This window comes from Hylobates moloch, unplaced genomic scaffold, assembly GCF_009828535.3.
Source record: "Hylobates moloch isolate HMO894 unplaced genomic scaffold, HMol_V3 SCAFFOLD_2, whole genome shotgun sequence".
NCBI lineage: Eukaryota > Metazoa > Chordata > Mammalia > Primates > Hylobatidae > Hylobates > Hylobates moloch.
Window position 1 is genome coordinate 19,852,466 of NW_026652277.1, and position 15,048 is coordinate 19,867,513.

Genomic DNA, 15,048 nt, shown 5'->3' on the forward strand with positions numbered 1-15,048 from the left:
TTATTCTTGAAGAAGACCCATGAGTGAAATATATTTTTGGAATCAAATGAAAGCTTCTAGTATTGGCAGGGGTAACCAGAATTCTAATTACTTGTTTCTGACAGAGGTATCTCTGAAATACTACATAAATGACCATTTGGAAGTTGTTAATTGGCAGGTCATCAAACAAAAATAATTCTCATTAATTTGGGTTTTGTTAAATTCATCTCCTCTCAGTAGTTAGAGGTTTCTGAGCAGGCAACAGAACTAGCATAGCAAAAAATGGTCACACTTTCTCTTTATTCCATATGCACGATCAATAACTCTCAGAAGCTTCTCAGTCATTGTTAGTAGTTGAGAATTTCAAAGTGTAACAGGAAATAAAAGGAATACTAGTATTTTAAGCACCAAGTAATATGACAGATACTGTGCAAAGACTCAAGAACCCCCATCCTAGTGATCTTATGGAAAGGCCACATTATTTATTTATTTATAAGAACTTAATTGTTTAGCAAAATACATGGGAAAGCAATATATAGGAACGAATCCTATTTAGACACAGACAGAAGATGAGCCATCTTTTTATTTGTCTTAAAAACTAAAAAAGAAAGAAGATGTGATTTATATACTTCATGAAACCTTACTATGTACCATGAAACCAGCATTTCCTCTGATTTTTATGAAGTTTACTCTTTGGAAAATGTATATGCATCTTTCAGTTATACCAAAATTTCACTGGATTAGGGTTCTTAAACAGTGTTTTCCAATCTGATACCCCTGAGATATTTTCAGCCTGTGACCCAGAGCCACTCCTAGCCCCAAAAGGGTTTGCTTCGACCCTTTCTCCACCCCTTCTGCAGTACAATGTCATGGTGAATAATTAGAAGTGGATAAAAAGACACAGGAAGGGGAACATCACACACTGGGGCCTGTTGTGGGGTGGGGGAAGGGGGGAGAGAAAGCATTAGGAGATATACCTATGTAAATGACGAGTTAATGGGTGCAGCACACCAACATGGCACATGTATACATATGTAACAAACCTGCACATTGTGCACATGTACCCTAGAACTTAAAGTATAATAAAAAAAAAAGATATGAGTAGAGGAAAGGAGAGATACTTACAGGTTATTAGTAAACATTTGACAGCCTCTGCAAATTCTTGGATGAGTACGTATCTTCCTTTTCTGAACACTTCTACTAAAAGGTAACTCACTATCATCTGGGCCACCACACTCCCTGCTCTATATTTTAGAGGAGGTCATCGTTGGGTCTAATGATTTCAATATAAATTTAACTTTCTCTAAGTGAAGAATGGAGAAAAATTAATAGAAGTTTGATTCCAGGATTGTAGTGTGATTTCAGTGAGTTTGGATCTATAGAGATTATATTATTAAATGCAGCATATAACTTGTATGATCTAAGGTTGTCATATTAAAGTTAGACAAAAATTGTATCTAGTATGTATTGAGCATTTACAATGTGAAAGGGACTGTCTAGCAATATTCCTATGTTATCTCATTTTAATCCTCAAAGCAATGCAGTAATATAGGTGCTATTATCCCTGTTTTATAGATGAGGAAACTGAGGCACAGAAAAGCTAGCAAAGGAGCCTGAGGTAACACAGATTCCTCATAGCAAAACTGGGGTTTGAGCCTAGACAGAATGTTCCAGAGCACATATTATTAACCACTATGACATTACTTCCCCAAATCGGATATTGTGATATTTTAAAAATAACTGATGGACAGGCTCATTGGCTGACACCTGTAATCTCAACACTTTGGGAGACCAAAGTAGGAGGATTGCTTGAGCCCAAGAGCTCAAGATCAGCCTGGGCAACATAGCAAGACTCTGTTTCTACCAAAAACGTTTTAACAAATTAACTGGGCATGGGGGTGCATGCTTGTAATCCCATCACTTTGGGAGGCCAAAGCAGGGGGATCACTTGAGTTCAGGAGTTGAAGACCAGCCTGGGCAGCATAACCAGACCCCATTTTTACGAAAAATAAGAACAAAATTAAGTGGTTATGGTGGCAAATGCCTGTAGTCCCAGCTACTTCGGAGACTAAGGTGGGAGGATCACTTGAGCCCAGGAGGTCCAGGCTGCATTGAGCCGTGATTGCACCACTGACTGGGCAACAGAGGGAGACCCTGTCTCAAAAATAAAAATAAAATAGTTGATAGCCTCACTAATTACTGATATGTGTGATATTACTCCGGAAATGCATTCTTATCACTACAGGCATTTCAAGAGTGGAATAAAATGCTGACAACATTATTTTTCCACTTACATTGACCAAACCCAGGCGAGCACATTAGTATAAGGCTTAAAAGGGGATTTTAAGTATATTTAAATGTTTTGTTCTGGTTTGATGTTAAAATATGTTTGCTTATATTTATTGGATTTTAAATGATTAGAGTTCTTGTCAAAGTCTCCATCTTCTTCCTCAGGACATTGATGGATTTGCTAATGATTTTTAAACTACATCATGCAATATAACTGCTAATTAACCTTCCTTAGATATGATACTGTATATTTAATACATAGCAATCCTTATTTTTAAAGTGATTTGAGTTCCTTTTTTCCCTCCAGCTTTATGGAAATATAATTGACAAATAAAAATCGTATGTATTTAAGATATACAGGGTGATGATTTGATATATTTATACATGCCGAAATGTTCCCCTCGATCAAGCTAACACATTCATCATCTCACATAGTTATGTGTGTGTGTGTGTTTGTGTGTGTGTGTGTGTGTGTGTGTGTGTGTGGTGAGAACACTTAAAAATCTAATCTTTTATTGAACTTCAAGCACGATGCAATATTATTAACTATGATCACCATGAAATATAAGAATGATTTAACTTGTTTTACTTTTATTGAACTTTATTCTAAACTTTTAAAGCAATCACATTGTTATTCTTCATTAACTTTATTTAGATTGTGAAACATTTCTAATTACTCATTTCTAAACACTTTAGCTTTCTTATGGAAGAAATGGTATCATCTTATCTTCTTGATTTCATGAGTCTAAATCTTTGAAAATATGTAAATCTGTCCAAAAAAATCTTTAGTATAGTCTGAGTGACAATGAGTTGAAGCCTTAATAGGTAAGTGAGATATCTGAGACCCTAATCAACACTTTCAACTTCACTGATAAAAAGACTTCTGGTTACTTGGCACGTGATTTTCACATACTTTCTAGTCAGTCTTTTCACAGGATGAGGCTTCATTTTAAAACCACATTGGGCTATACGTATATAATTCTATATCCATTATTAAAATGCTGTTGTTTTGTAAGCGGGGAAATGTTAAAAGCTGATTTTTTTCCTTTTTTTTTTCTAGATGTTCGAAGAAGAACAATTTATGAATACCACCGAGTAGAGCTACAAATGTCAAAAATTACCAACATTTCGGCTGTGGAGATGACCCCATTACCTAGTAAGTGAATATGTAAACCTAGGTGGAAAACATGATTTCCAAATTTGATGATCTGATCTGTTCAGTAGTTATAATAATCGTATTAAATAATTACCATTATAATTGTGTTTGGCATGCATGGGCATTTTGATCCTGAGGATTAGGGGACAGTGATTTTTATTTTGGCTGAGTAATCTCTTTCCTCCCAAGTTGCCTGTTAGTCTTGGTGAATCTTTTCTTTCCTCTTTCCTAGCATGTCTCCAGTTTAACAGATGTGGCCCCTGTGTGTCTTCTCAGATTGGCTTCAACTGCAGTTGGTGTAGTAAACTTCAAAGGTAAAAATATAATAATAAGAATAATAATAAAATTTAAAAAGATATTTTGAAAGATTAGAAATAAAAAAAATAACTTACGGACAGGCGCAGTGGCTCACACCTGTAATCCCAGCACTTTGAGAGACCAAAGTAGGAGGATTGCTTGAGCCCAGGAGTTCAAGATCAGCCTGGGCAACATAGCAAGACCCTGTTTCTACCAAAAAAGTTTTAACAAATTAACTGGGCGTGGGGAGTGCATGCCTGTAGTCTCAGCACTTTGGGAGGCCAAAGCAGGAGGATTACTTGAGCCCAGCAGTTGAAGACCAGCCTGGGCAACTTAGCCAGACCTCATTTTTACAAAAAATAAGAAAAAAAATCCTACTGAATTTGAAGTGGATGTCAACTGTGTAGCATATGTATGCATTAGCAATATTGTATGTATAAAATATGTAGATACCATGATCAAAATGCAAAACAAAATTCGTAAGTGGGTATTTTACTATTTTCGTTTGAGAGCTCAAACTTACTAAGAGCCTTTATAGTCAATAAAGCCATTATCTAACATACATTTATAATTCTCTGTGGGACTTAAAATACAGGATGATTATAGAGCAGTTGATGAGCCTATAAACCAAAGATTTTGGTTCATATTCTACAGAAAGCAGGTTATGAGATATATTTTCATAGCAAGGGTGGTTTATAATAATCACATGAACATTCTTAGTAAATTTCTATGCAACATCTCAAAGGTTATTAGTCAAGATTGGAGATATAATCTAATACAAAAATAGAACATGTGGTTTTGATGTCATATTGTAATTAGCTAACCCTGAAACTTAGGCTGCGTAATTTACTGGTGTCAAAGAGGTTTACTGATTTTGACAAGTGGCAAAGATGGTTTTTCAGTTGCTATAGCTTTTCAGAGACTGAATAATCATTTGTTGGAAGTATAGGATGAAGACTTGTAAATTTGTTTTGTTATTTACTCAACCATTTTGTGCATCAGTTATGTTCCGAGTACTGGGAACACAGCAGTAAACAATATTGACATGGTCCCTGCCCCCCATGAAGTTTACAGTCTGCCTGAGAATAAGTCCCTTTCTCACCTTCAGAGTCTATGAAAAATGTTTCTTTCCCCAGGAGGAAAACCGAATATTCATGCTGTTAATCCGTGTATGTTACACCCGAGCCTTCAGTTGTATGAGCAGTCTGTCTTATCATCTTCTTGCTATAGCATTTGCTGTAACGATAAAGACATGCTCCAGGAATACTTTAAAACTTATTGAAGAATGCAAAAGTAAAATGCCGATATTTTGATCACAAGCTTTGGGAAACATTTTTAACTCACTAACATTAGAGCAACTACTGCAGTATTATGGCTAGAACAATATTATTTATGATGACGTCTGTTTTGTTTTCAGTTTAACAGGGCGTTCTAGTAATTTCCTTTGTGAAATGAATTCCAAATAATAAAAAAGCAAGCAGGCAGTTTGCAATTTTAAAAGGAGATTTTTAAGTTAGTTATATATCCAAAATAGGAGAAACTGCTATAAAAGCAAGGGTTTCTGGTTATTTATATTGATATTTTACTAAGTTTTCCATAAAGATTATATGCATATCAGAAGCTATTCAAAATCTGTTTAGATAACGACATAAGGGAATCTAAAGAGACGGCATTTTAATATGTATATTTAAGGAATTCTGAGCTCAAAAATGGAAAATGTCCAAAGGAATTAAATAGGAGGCACTGGTTTGAGCTGCATACCTACTTCAGATCCATTTCAGTGATCACCTCGTCCAAGTCTGCATGAGGTGCCTATCAACTATGTTTCTTTGCATCCTGGGCAAGCCGCCATCATTAGCATTTTGTGTAGGGCTTGCTGACGCTTGTTCATTTTTCTGTCTTCTTTGCTAGGCTCTAAGTTTATTAAAGGCAGAGACCATATCCAATTTGCCCTTATATCTCCAGAGCCTAAGAACATACCTGGGACTGTAGAAAAAAAATGGATGAACGAATGAATAATGATTAGCTTCCAAACGAAGGAATCATGCTAAAATTTGTCTAGCACAAAGGGTTTCCCAAGATGAGGGATTTTCAATGCTAAAACCAGGAAAGTCTAGAAAAAAAAAAAGGACCATTTGACCACCCTAACCAGAAGACAATTAGAAGAATTTTTGACTTAAATCGTGTTATGGTAAATGAAGGTTTTGAAGGTTCATCTAGAAACCTGCTTACCACTGACCATTTCATTTTTTAATATAATTTTTGATGAAATACATGTTTAAACTTCCAAACAAGCAATTTTGACAATCGAAACATATCTGCAAGTTGGAATCTGCTTCTACTGTTAATACATTCAGTTTATTGAGAGATGTCTCTGCCAGACATTAAGCCAAGGAATTTTCAAATGTCACACTTAACATTTTCACAGTGGAGGAAACTGAAATTTTTAGGAGCTAAGCTACGTGTGCAGGGTCTCATAGCTCATAAGTGATTAAGTTTGGAATCAAACCTCCATCTTTGTGATGCCCAGCTTTTGGTCTTGTGTTTTCAACACCTGTTCTGTGTCACACCTGCCAGGTTGCAGGTGCATTAAGCAAGATAATGTTCATTGCTTTCTGAAAAATTATAGATGTATTACTGAAAAATAAATCCTAGTTGATACCACAAGAAAGTATCATTGTTTTGAAACTGGCATAAGAAGAATGTAGAGGAAAATCGAGCAAAGTCTAAGACTTTTGCATATTGTTGAAAGCATAGTTTCTTTAAGATTACTGGGGAAAGAAGAGTTGGTGAGGCATATGAATGAGAAAGAAATTCATCAAAGAACACTACTAAAAAAACTACGAGTTTTGTGAATGTTACCTTTTGGTGTTTTATTGAATACCGAACACTTATTTAAAATCTTGGATTTATTTTTAATTCTTCAGCAACCCAGTTATATACATATCAAAACCTGTTTAATTAATTGGTTTAACTATGCCTCATTGCACTTTTGTTCAACTTAATTTCCCCACTGCATTTTATTAATTTCTCCTTAGACCTGTAATCTTCGAAACTTTACTTTGCGCCCAGAAGCATTTCCCCAGACTTCAGAGCTTTTATGAACAAATTCAACAAAACAAGAGAAGTCTTATCCTAAGCAGCACAAAAATTGCCCCTCTGATTTTTTTCTTCCATAGCTCTTACTTTCTTCTTTGTGCTTACTTATCCCTGAATGATAATCAGTTGGTGGTAATTACTGAACTCTCAAGTAGGGCTTGCTCTAAAAAGATAAGATAATTTTAATTGGTTTGTTTATTTCATTTAATTTCCATTTTTCAAGGAGCAAAAACTAAGGCAAAATGTTTGCAATGGCTTTCCCAAGCTCTAAGAGAATTTGAGTTAGAGGAACATAAGGAGATCCATGATCTCAAGTGCTTACTTAAATTACTTGGTCCATTTCTTTGAACTAAGAGTGCTTTTGTTTCCTCAGTGCAGACTGAGAATACCTAATCAATCAAGCTGTACCTTATAGCTTCACTCATTCTACAAAAATTTGTGAGTGTCTCTGTTCAAGTCACTCACCAAGATTGTGTGTTCAGTAGTGAAAAAAGACAGACAAAATGACTTCCCAAGGAGAGCTTTCATTTTGGTAGGTGGAGACAGAGTTTAAGCAAATAGATATATAGAAAATAGAGTTAATAGTGGTGAGTTTTATGGTAAGAGAAATAAACAGGAAAATGTAAGGGGATAATATAGCAAAATTGGTAACAATAGCAGGAGTTTACTTTTTGATACTGTCTTTACGTAACCTTGCACTTTTGAAGAGAGCATGGTTTGATTAGTTTTTAAATGAAAATATATTCTTTGTACTTAAAGTATTCATTCACTCATTTATTTACTTAACAATGTATAGAATGCATAACACATGTCAGGCATTGATCTAAACACTAAGGTAGTTAGAGCAATAATGAAGTATTAATCAAAACCATAGCTCTCATGAAGCTTGGAGTTTAGCTTAGTAAGCCAGAAAGTTAATGAATTAATAATTAGGCAAACAAAGTCAGATAGTGATGGGTTGTCTGCTGGATTTGAAAGAGCCAGTAGTTGTTCTTGACTGTGTGGCCAGGAAAGGCTTTTTGGAGGGGGTAATAAATAAACAAAGATCTGAATGATGGGTAGGCAGCTTACAGTAAGGTGAAAGCAGAGTCTTGAAATGCCATTTGAATGGCCCATGCAGTGGCCCTATGGTGGGTCCAAGCTTGACCTGATGAGGAAAGGAAATAAGCCTAGTGCATTGGGAGAATTCCAAGTTGGTTTGGAGTGACAGTGACATCAGATAAGCTCAGAAAGCTACCCAAGTGCTGGGACACAGATGACTCTGTAAGCTAGGGAGAGTTTTATCCTCAGAATAGTGGAAAGCATTTAGCCTTTATAACTTATGCAAAGAAGGGATGTGATTTTACCATATTAAAAAAAAAATGGAACTTTGGCTGCTTCATGGAGAACGGAGTTTTTGTTCGTTTGTTTAGTTGTTTAGGGAGTGGTTCAGAATGAAAAGGAAGAGGCTAGTAGTGAGCTTGTGCAATAGTGCACAGGAGGTATGATAGTAACTTGGATGAGGATGATGATTCTGAGGATCAGGAGAGATGAATGAATGCAAGGTGTTTGGGAAGGAAACATTATTTGTGTGTGTGTATGTGTCTTTAATCAAGTTTATTGACTTATAATTTACATACAATAAAATACACACATTTTAAATGTATGAGGCAGTTTTAAAAAGTGTAAATTCCCATGTAACCATCACTGCATCAAAATACAGATTTCCTTCATGTGCCTTTACAGTGAATTCCTCCTCACCTCGTACCACCATCTTATGTAGCAACCACTGATCTTCTTCCTATCATCATATATTTATTCTGCCCAATCTACACCTATATATAAAGGGAATCATACAGTATTTACAATTCTGAATTTAGCTTTCTTTCACTCAGCGTAACATTTTTTCAATTAATCCATACTATACTAGTTCAAATATCAGAAAAATTTGATCCTTTTAATTGCTGAGTGAGTGAATACACAACAATTTATTTACTATTAGCCTGTAGATGAAGACTTGGGTTGTTTTTAGAGGCTTTTATGATTGATGAATAAACTCACTATGAATATTCACGTACAACTATTTTTACAGACAGATGTTTTCATTTCTCTGGGTTGGGTTGTAAATATGTAACTTTAAAAGGAATTATCAAATTGGTTTTCTATAGTGGTTGGCTATTTTACATTTCTTTTTTTTTTTTTTTAATTTTACTTTAAGTTCTGGGATACATGTGCTGAACGTGCAGGTTTGTTGCAATAGGTACACAGGTGCCATGGTGGTTTGCTGCACCTATCAACCCGCCATCTAGGTTTTAAGCCCCACAGGCGTTACATATTTGTCCTACTGCTCTCCCTCCCCTTGTCCCCTACTCCCTGACAGGCCGTGGTGTGTGATGTTCCCCTCCCTGTGTCTGTGTGTTGTCATTGTTCAACTCCTCCTTATGAGTGAGAAGATGAGGTGTTTGGTTTTCTGAAACAGATTATTTACTAATGAATTAGAAGTGAAGTAGATGGGAAAAAGAAGAATCAAGGATATTTCTTAGATTTCTGTTTCAGCAACTTGTTGGATTTTGACACTCTTTTGAGATGGGTAAGACAGCACAAGAAATAAAGACTAGGGGCGGGGCGCGGTGGCTCACGCTTGTAATCCCAGCACTTTGGGAGGCCGAGGCGGGCGGATCACGAGGTCAGGAGATGGAGACCACGGTGAAACCCCGTCTCTACTAAAAATACAAAAAAATTAGCCGGGCGTGGTGGCGGGCGCCTGTAGTCCCAGCTACTCGGAGAGGCTGAGGCAGGAGAATGGCGTGAACCCGGGAGACGGAGCTTGCAGTGAGCCGAGATTGCGCCACTGCACTCCAGCCTGGGCGACAGAGCAAGACTCCGTCTCAAAAAAAAAAAAAAAAAAAAAAAAGAAAGACTAGGATGCAAAGAAATAAGGAGTTTGCTTTGGGACAAGATAAGTCTGAGATGCCTATCAGACTTCAAGTGGAAATGTTGAGCAGATAGGGGACATGTAAGCCAGGAATTCCAAGAAAGGCTAGAGGTTCAGATTGTAGAATCATTATCATATAGATAGTGTTTAAATTCATGGGACTGAATGAAATCAGCTATGGAGAGGGTATAAATTGAAAGCAGCTTAAGAGGTTTCAGAAACTAACCTTGTGGCATGGCATCATAAGGTATGATGCTAATTTTTCATTACATAGAATTGTTTTAAATACATTTACATACAGGTATGTTTGGATAGACATAGAAAATCTCTGAAAAGATATGTGAGAAACAGCAATATTTGTCACTCGGGAAACAAGTGAAGAGGGAGAGACATGAGACTGTCACTGTTTATTATGGACTTTTTGTATGATTTGAATTTTTGCCACCTGAATTGGGAGACAGAAGGAGGAGCCAGCAAAGGAGAAATAAGGAAGCAAAAGCTATTTTAAAGAGTAGAAATGCACTTTTACTCATTTTAGCATCTTCCACAATACCCAACACAGTGTCTGCACAAATACAGGTATTTTACAGATATGGTTGGACTGAATTATGCAGATAATTGAGGCCAGGAATATCCAGTTTCCTGAGAATTCTAATTGCCCATTTTGGTTATTACTATCCACTGGGTTTTGTCAGTGTTAACCAAATTGCTATAGAGAGAAGTAAGCTGGTGCATGGCATAAGATATTCGCAGCGAGGCATGTTGAACACTTAACCTCTTGATGTTAGTCTTTTGGTGCCTCACTTTAAAACAAAATTTTCCACCTTATATTTTCTTTGATCCAATCAAAGTTATAAGCTTGCTCCTGGTAAAAGCATGTAAATAAAAGTATTCCATGATTCCATCCATTAAAAGAATAAACAGAATAAGCCCCTCCTTATTAATGGTAAAGACATGTATTTGCAGAATAGTAGTATCACATAATTATTTGGGAAAAAATATGAGATGATGGAAAAAAGATGTTTCCTAACAACTTTTCTACACTTTTCAACTTTGTTATTTCTACTGCATTTCCCTGAGTGTACTCTGGAACTGCTGTTATCTTCCATTGAATGAACTTAATTCCTTTGCAGTAATGAAAAGAGAGACAAAAAGAATCAACTATATTTCATAAATTAATTGATTTAAAAGTAAGCGCCAGTATTATACTTGTTTTTTATATATATATAATGTAATATATAAAAATTGTATGTAATATATAAATTATATATAAAATTATATACAAACGATATATAGTTTTACATAGTGAAATCTAAATAAATTATGTGTATTATATTTCAAAAATTTTGAAAATTTATCAAGTCAGAAATGTTGGCTAATTGGTTAATAATATGAAAATGTATTTTCAATTAAAATTAATTAAGGGTAAAATAATTCCTTCTTACATAGGGGCAGCTAATTTTTGCAAATAAAATGTACTCGTATCATATGCTCATTTAGCTTACAGAAATTAAACTAAGTTTGGAAACAGACAGAAGAGGCAGAAAACAAATTTAAGTAGTTCAACTGATCCAACCTTTCCCGAATCACTAATCTTTTGCTTCTGAATGAAAGTAACAGAGAGACATGAATATGCCTTTTTCCTTTGGTTTTGTCTCTATGTGCCCCTGTAAGTAGGTATATTTGCAGCATTAAGTGTGACTTAAAAAAAAGAACTGTGGGTATGTCCTTAGCAGGGATATGGATGAAGCTGGAAACAATAATTCTCAGCAAATTAACACAGGAACAGAAAACCAAACACCACATGTTCTCACTCATAAGTGAGAGTTGAACAGTGAGAACACACACACACAGGGAGGGGAACATCACACACTGGGGCCTGTCAGGGGATGGGAGGCAAGGGGAAGGAGAGTATTAGGGCAAATACCTAATGCATGTAGGGCTTAAAACCTAGATGGCAAGTTGATAGGTGCAGCAAACCACCATGGCACGTGTATACCTATGCAACATACCTGCACGTTCTGCACATACATCCCAGAACTGAAAGGAAAAAGAAAAAAAAAAAAAAAAAAAAACCCTGGGTATTTTCCATGCAGTGAGGTTTTCAAAGTAAGCCAACAACTTTATGTAGGGTCAACCCAAGGCCTCACAGTCAATCATTCTGACATTGCAGGAAAAACTTGGTGTATTAAGAGACTATGTGTCAGGCTCCTGAAGAATGTCATACCAAGGGAATTCCAAGCATATTTTGACTCTATCTGAGTTTTGCCTACTTATTCACCACAGAGCCTAGAAGGGGCAGCTTCCATGCTCATCCTTCAGGGGCATATAAAGCATTCTCTTGGACTAACTTAGCTATAAGAATTTTAAGATTAAAAGGAGAGAATCAGGACACCACAGTTGTTGAATGACAAGCCAGATATTCTTGGAATATATGGCCAAGAGTAAAATTTATAAATTAAAATAAATCAATAGTTAGAGTCTGTATAATTGTTCCTGTTCAAAGGTACCTTTTATATCCTAGAGACAAAGCATTGCTTATAACCCTTTTGCCATTATGGTCTAAGTTCATATTTGAAGCTACTTTTAGACTATAAATTTACATCATTGTTTCATATAAGGAAATTAACTTACTTTAGTGATTAGTTGTGAAATTCATACCTAATAATCAAAATGAAAGCTATGTAGGAACTCCAAGGGCCCAGTTCCAAAATTAATTACAACTTTAGGCTTATTTTAATGGATTGGGATAGGATAAAGTTTTGCTTGCCAAAGCACCTGATTTCAGATAGACATTTAGAACTCACCAAGCATTAAGAGTTTTACAAACTTGTTGATCCAGGTTCCAATATGCTGACTTCCTTGTAAGTTGACACTCCTTCTTTTTGCTTATCAGAATTACTGATTAGTAATATTCTGATAGTTAAAAATGTTATGTTATAATTTTCACTATGTAAGTTGAATGCCAAGTTTAAAATTAAAAATATGAATCTACTTATAATTTGGAAAAAATCCACTTTTGTCTCGTATTTAGCTCCCATTTATAAATGAAAACATGCAGTATTTGGTTTTAAGTTCCTCGGTTAGTTTGCTAAGGATAATGGCCTCCAGCTTCATCCATGCTCCTGCAAAGGACATGATGTTGTTCTTTTTTATGGCTGCGTAGTATTCCATCATGTATATGTACCATGTTTTCTTTATCCAGTCTACCATTGATGGGTATTTAGGTTGATTTCACGTCTTTGCTATTGTGAATAGTGCTGCAATGAATATATGTGTGCATGCATCTTTATTCTAGTAGGATTTATATTCCTTTGAGTTTATACCCAGTAATGGGATTGCAGGGTCAAATGGTGTATTCTATAGTAAGTGTATTTGGGATTTCTGTGTCAGGGGTGCTCAGCTGCCAGGTACCTGAGGTTCAGGAGCATTCAAAAATTGAGGAAACATTCCTGAGTTATTCAAAAGATTCAAAAAAAAAAAAAAAATCCCAAGAATACTACGGGAAAGGAGGCCATGTTTTATGACCTTAGGTGAATTACGTGGAAATGTCTGGTTGGATACCTAGTGGCACAGCCAGCAATAAACAATCTCACCTTGAACAAAGCAGTAAAGTCTGCTTACTCTGTATCCCGGAATGGAAAATACATCTGACATCTAGATATGTCAGATTCTGATATTCCTTAAAGCTGAATGGACCCAATTTCAGTAGTTCTCAAAGTTTCTTTTTTGTAGATCTTTTTGCTTTTATTATCTTTAATTGACACATAACAATTATACACATTTATTGGGTGCAGTGTGCTATTTTAATACAGGTGTACAATGTGTAATGATCAAATCAATATAATTAATGTATCAATCACCTTAAACATTTATTATGTCTTGGTGTTAGGAACCTGTAAAATCTGCTCTTCTAGCTATTTGAAAATATACAATAAATTGTTAATTACAGTTATTGACATAACTGTAATTCCTAACACATAATTTACTTCAAAGCTCTTTGCAGGTCTTCTTAATGGGTAAGGCTGCATGTCTGACTCAGAAATGGATAGAAAATAAATGCCTTAGCATTTGGAAAACGTCATCAAAATCTTAAGTAGGATGTTCCTATTAAGAAATGTAAAATAATCATCTTCTCACTTTTCTGAGGGATAGCTTTTAACAAAAGTGAAAAATCAGAATCGATCTCGATGGCACTTTCATAATTTTCTTACATAAATATTAAAAGAGCTGGGTTGAGTATAAACATGTATTTTAAATGTTTTTCTATATTTTAACATGACATTCCCCACAAAACAAATAACTAAACTGTAAATTATTTTTGAAAAATGTTCTCATTTACCATTATATCAGCCTTTTCAATAGAAAACTGTTAATCTAAGGTTCTTTTTATATTCAATACTCAAATATATATTAAATATAATATTTTGTAGAGAAGTACATAATAGATGCTGTTCATCCAATGATAATAAAAGGATATTCGACTGGTTGCCCCCCAATTCATATAAGTGTAAATAAATGTGAATGTTATTAAATATCTACTAAATATGTTATTAAATATATATTAAAATAGTTAAAAGTTAGTTGCCCAAAAATAGAACACTAGAACTTATTCCTTCTATCTGGCTGTACTTTGTATTCATTAACAAACTTTTCAGTATCTCCCCCTTTCCCCATCCTTTCTTACCTCTAGTAGCCATTATTCTATTCTCTACTTCTATGAGATCAACATTTTTAGCTTCCACGTGCGTGAGAACATGCAGTACTCATCTTTCTGTGCCTGGCTTATTTCACAGCATAATATTAACGTTAATACAGTTAAGAATTGGCACAGAATTTTGTCAAGATGCAGATTGCTCTACAGCTCACTAAAGATTCATATTCAGTAGGTCCAAAGTGGATCCCAGGGATTCAGCTTTTTAATAAGCCTCTTTGGGAAATGCTGAGGTAGTCTAGGACTAGGGCAGTAGAAATGCTGATCTTGTATGTCTGAGCTAAGGGGCCTGGAAGCTGCAGTGATTTTGCCTAAGTTATATGGAAGCACTTATTCATTCTTAATTTGGAATTAAGAAATATTATAGAAAAAATCTGTAGATATATTTATTATTAAAACATATGAAGAGCTAATGAAATGGAGCCTGATAAAAGAAAGTAATAATCTTTTGAATAAGTGTAGTATATATGATACATAAATCAGAAGATTTTAGAATGTTGTGAACTAGTTAAAAAGATTGGAACTTTCTTTAGTTCTGAGTTTATATTAAATTATTGCTATCCAAGTGGTAATTAGTGTTTTAAAGAAATTTAAGGAGGT

The 15,048-nt window shown here is 35.1% G+C and overlaps 1 protein-coding gene across 1 annotated transcript in view; it reads left to right on the top strand.

Moving 5' to 3' along the window:
* PLXDC2 (plexin domain containing 2) overlaps nt 1-15,048 on the top strand; it is a 463,678-nt gene that overhangs the window by 350,653 nt on the left and 97,977 nt on the right. Inside the window, exons 8-9 of the mRNA XM_032167336.2 lie at nt 3,329-3,424; nt 3,657-3,738. Coding sequence (XP_032023227.1) covers nt 3,329-3,424; nt 3,657-3,738 — 178 coding nt within the window. The remainder of the gene's footprint in view (nt 1-3,328; nt 3,425-3,656; nt 3,739-15,048) is intronic.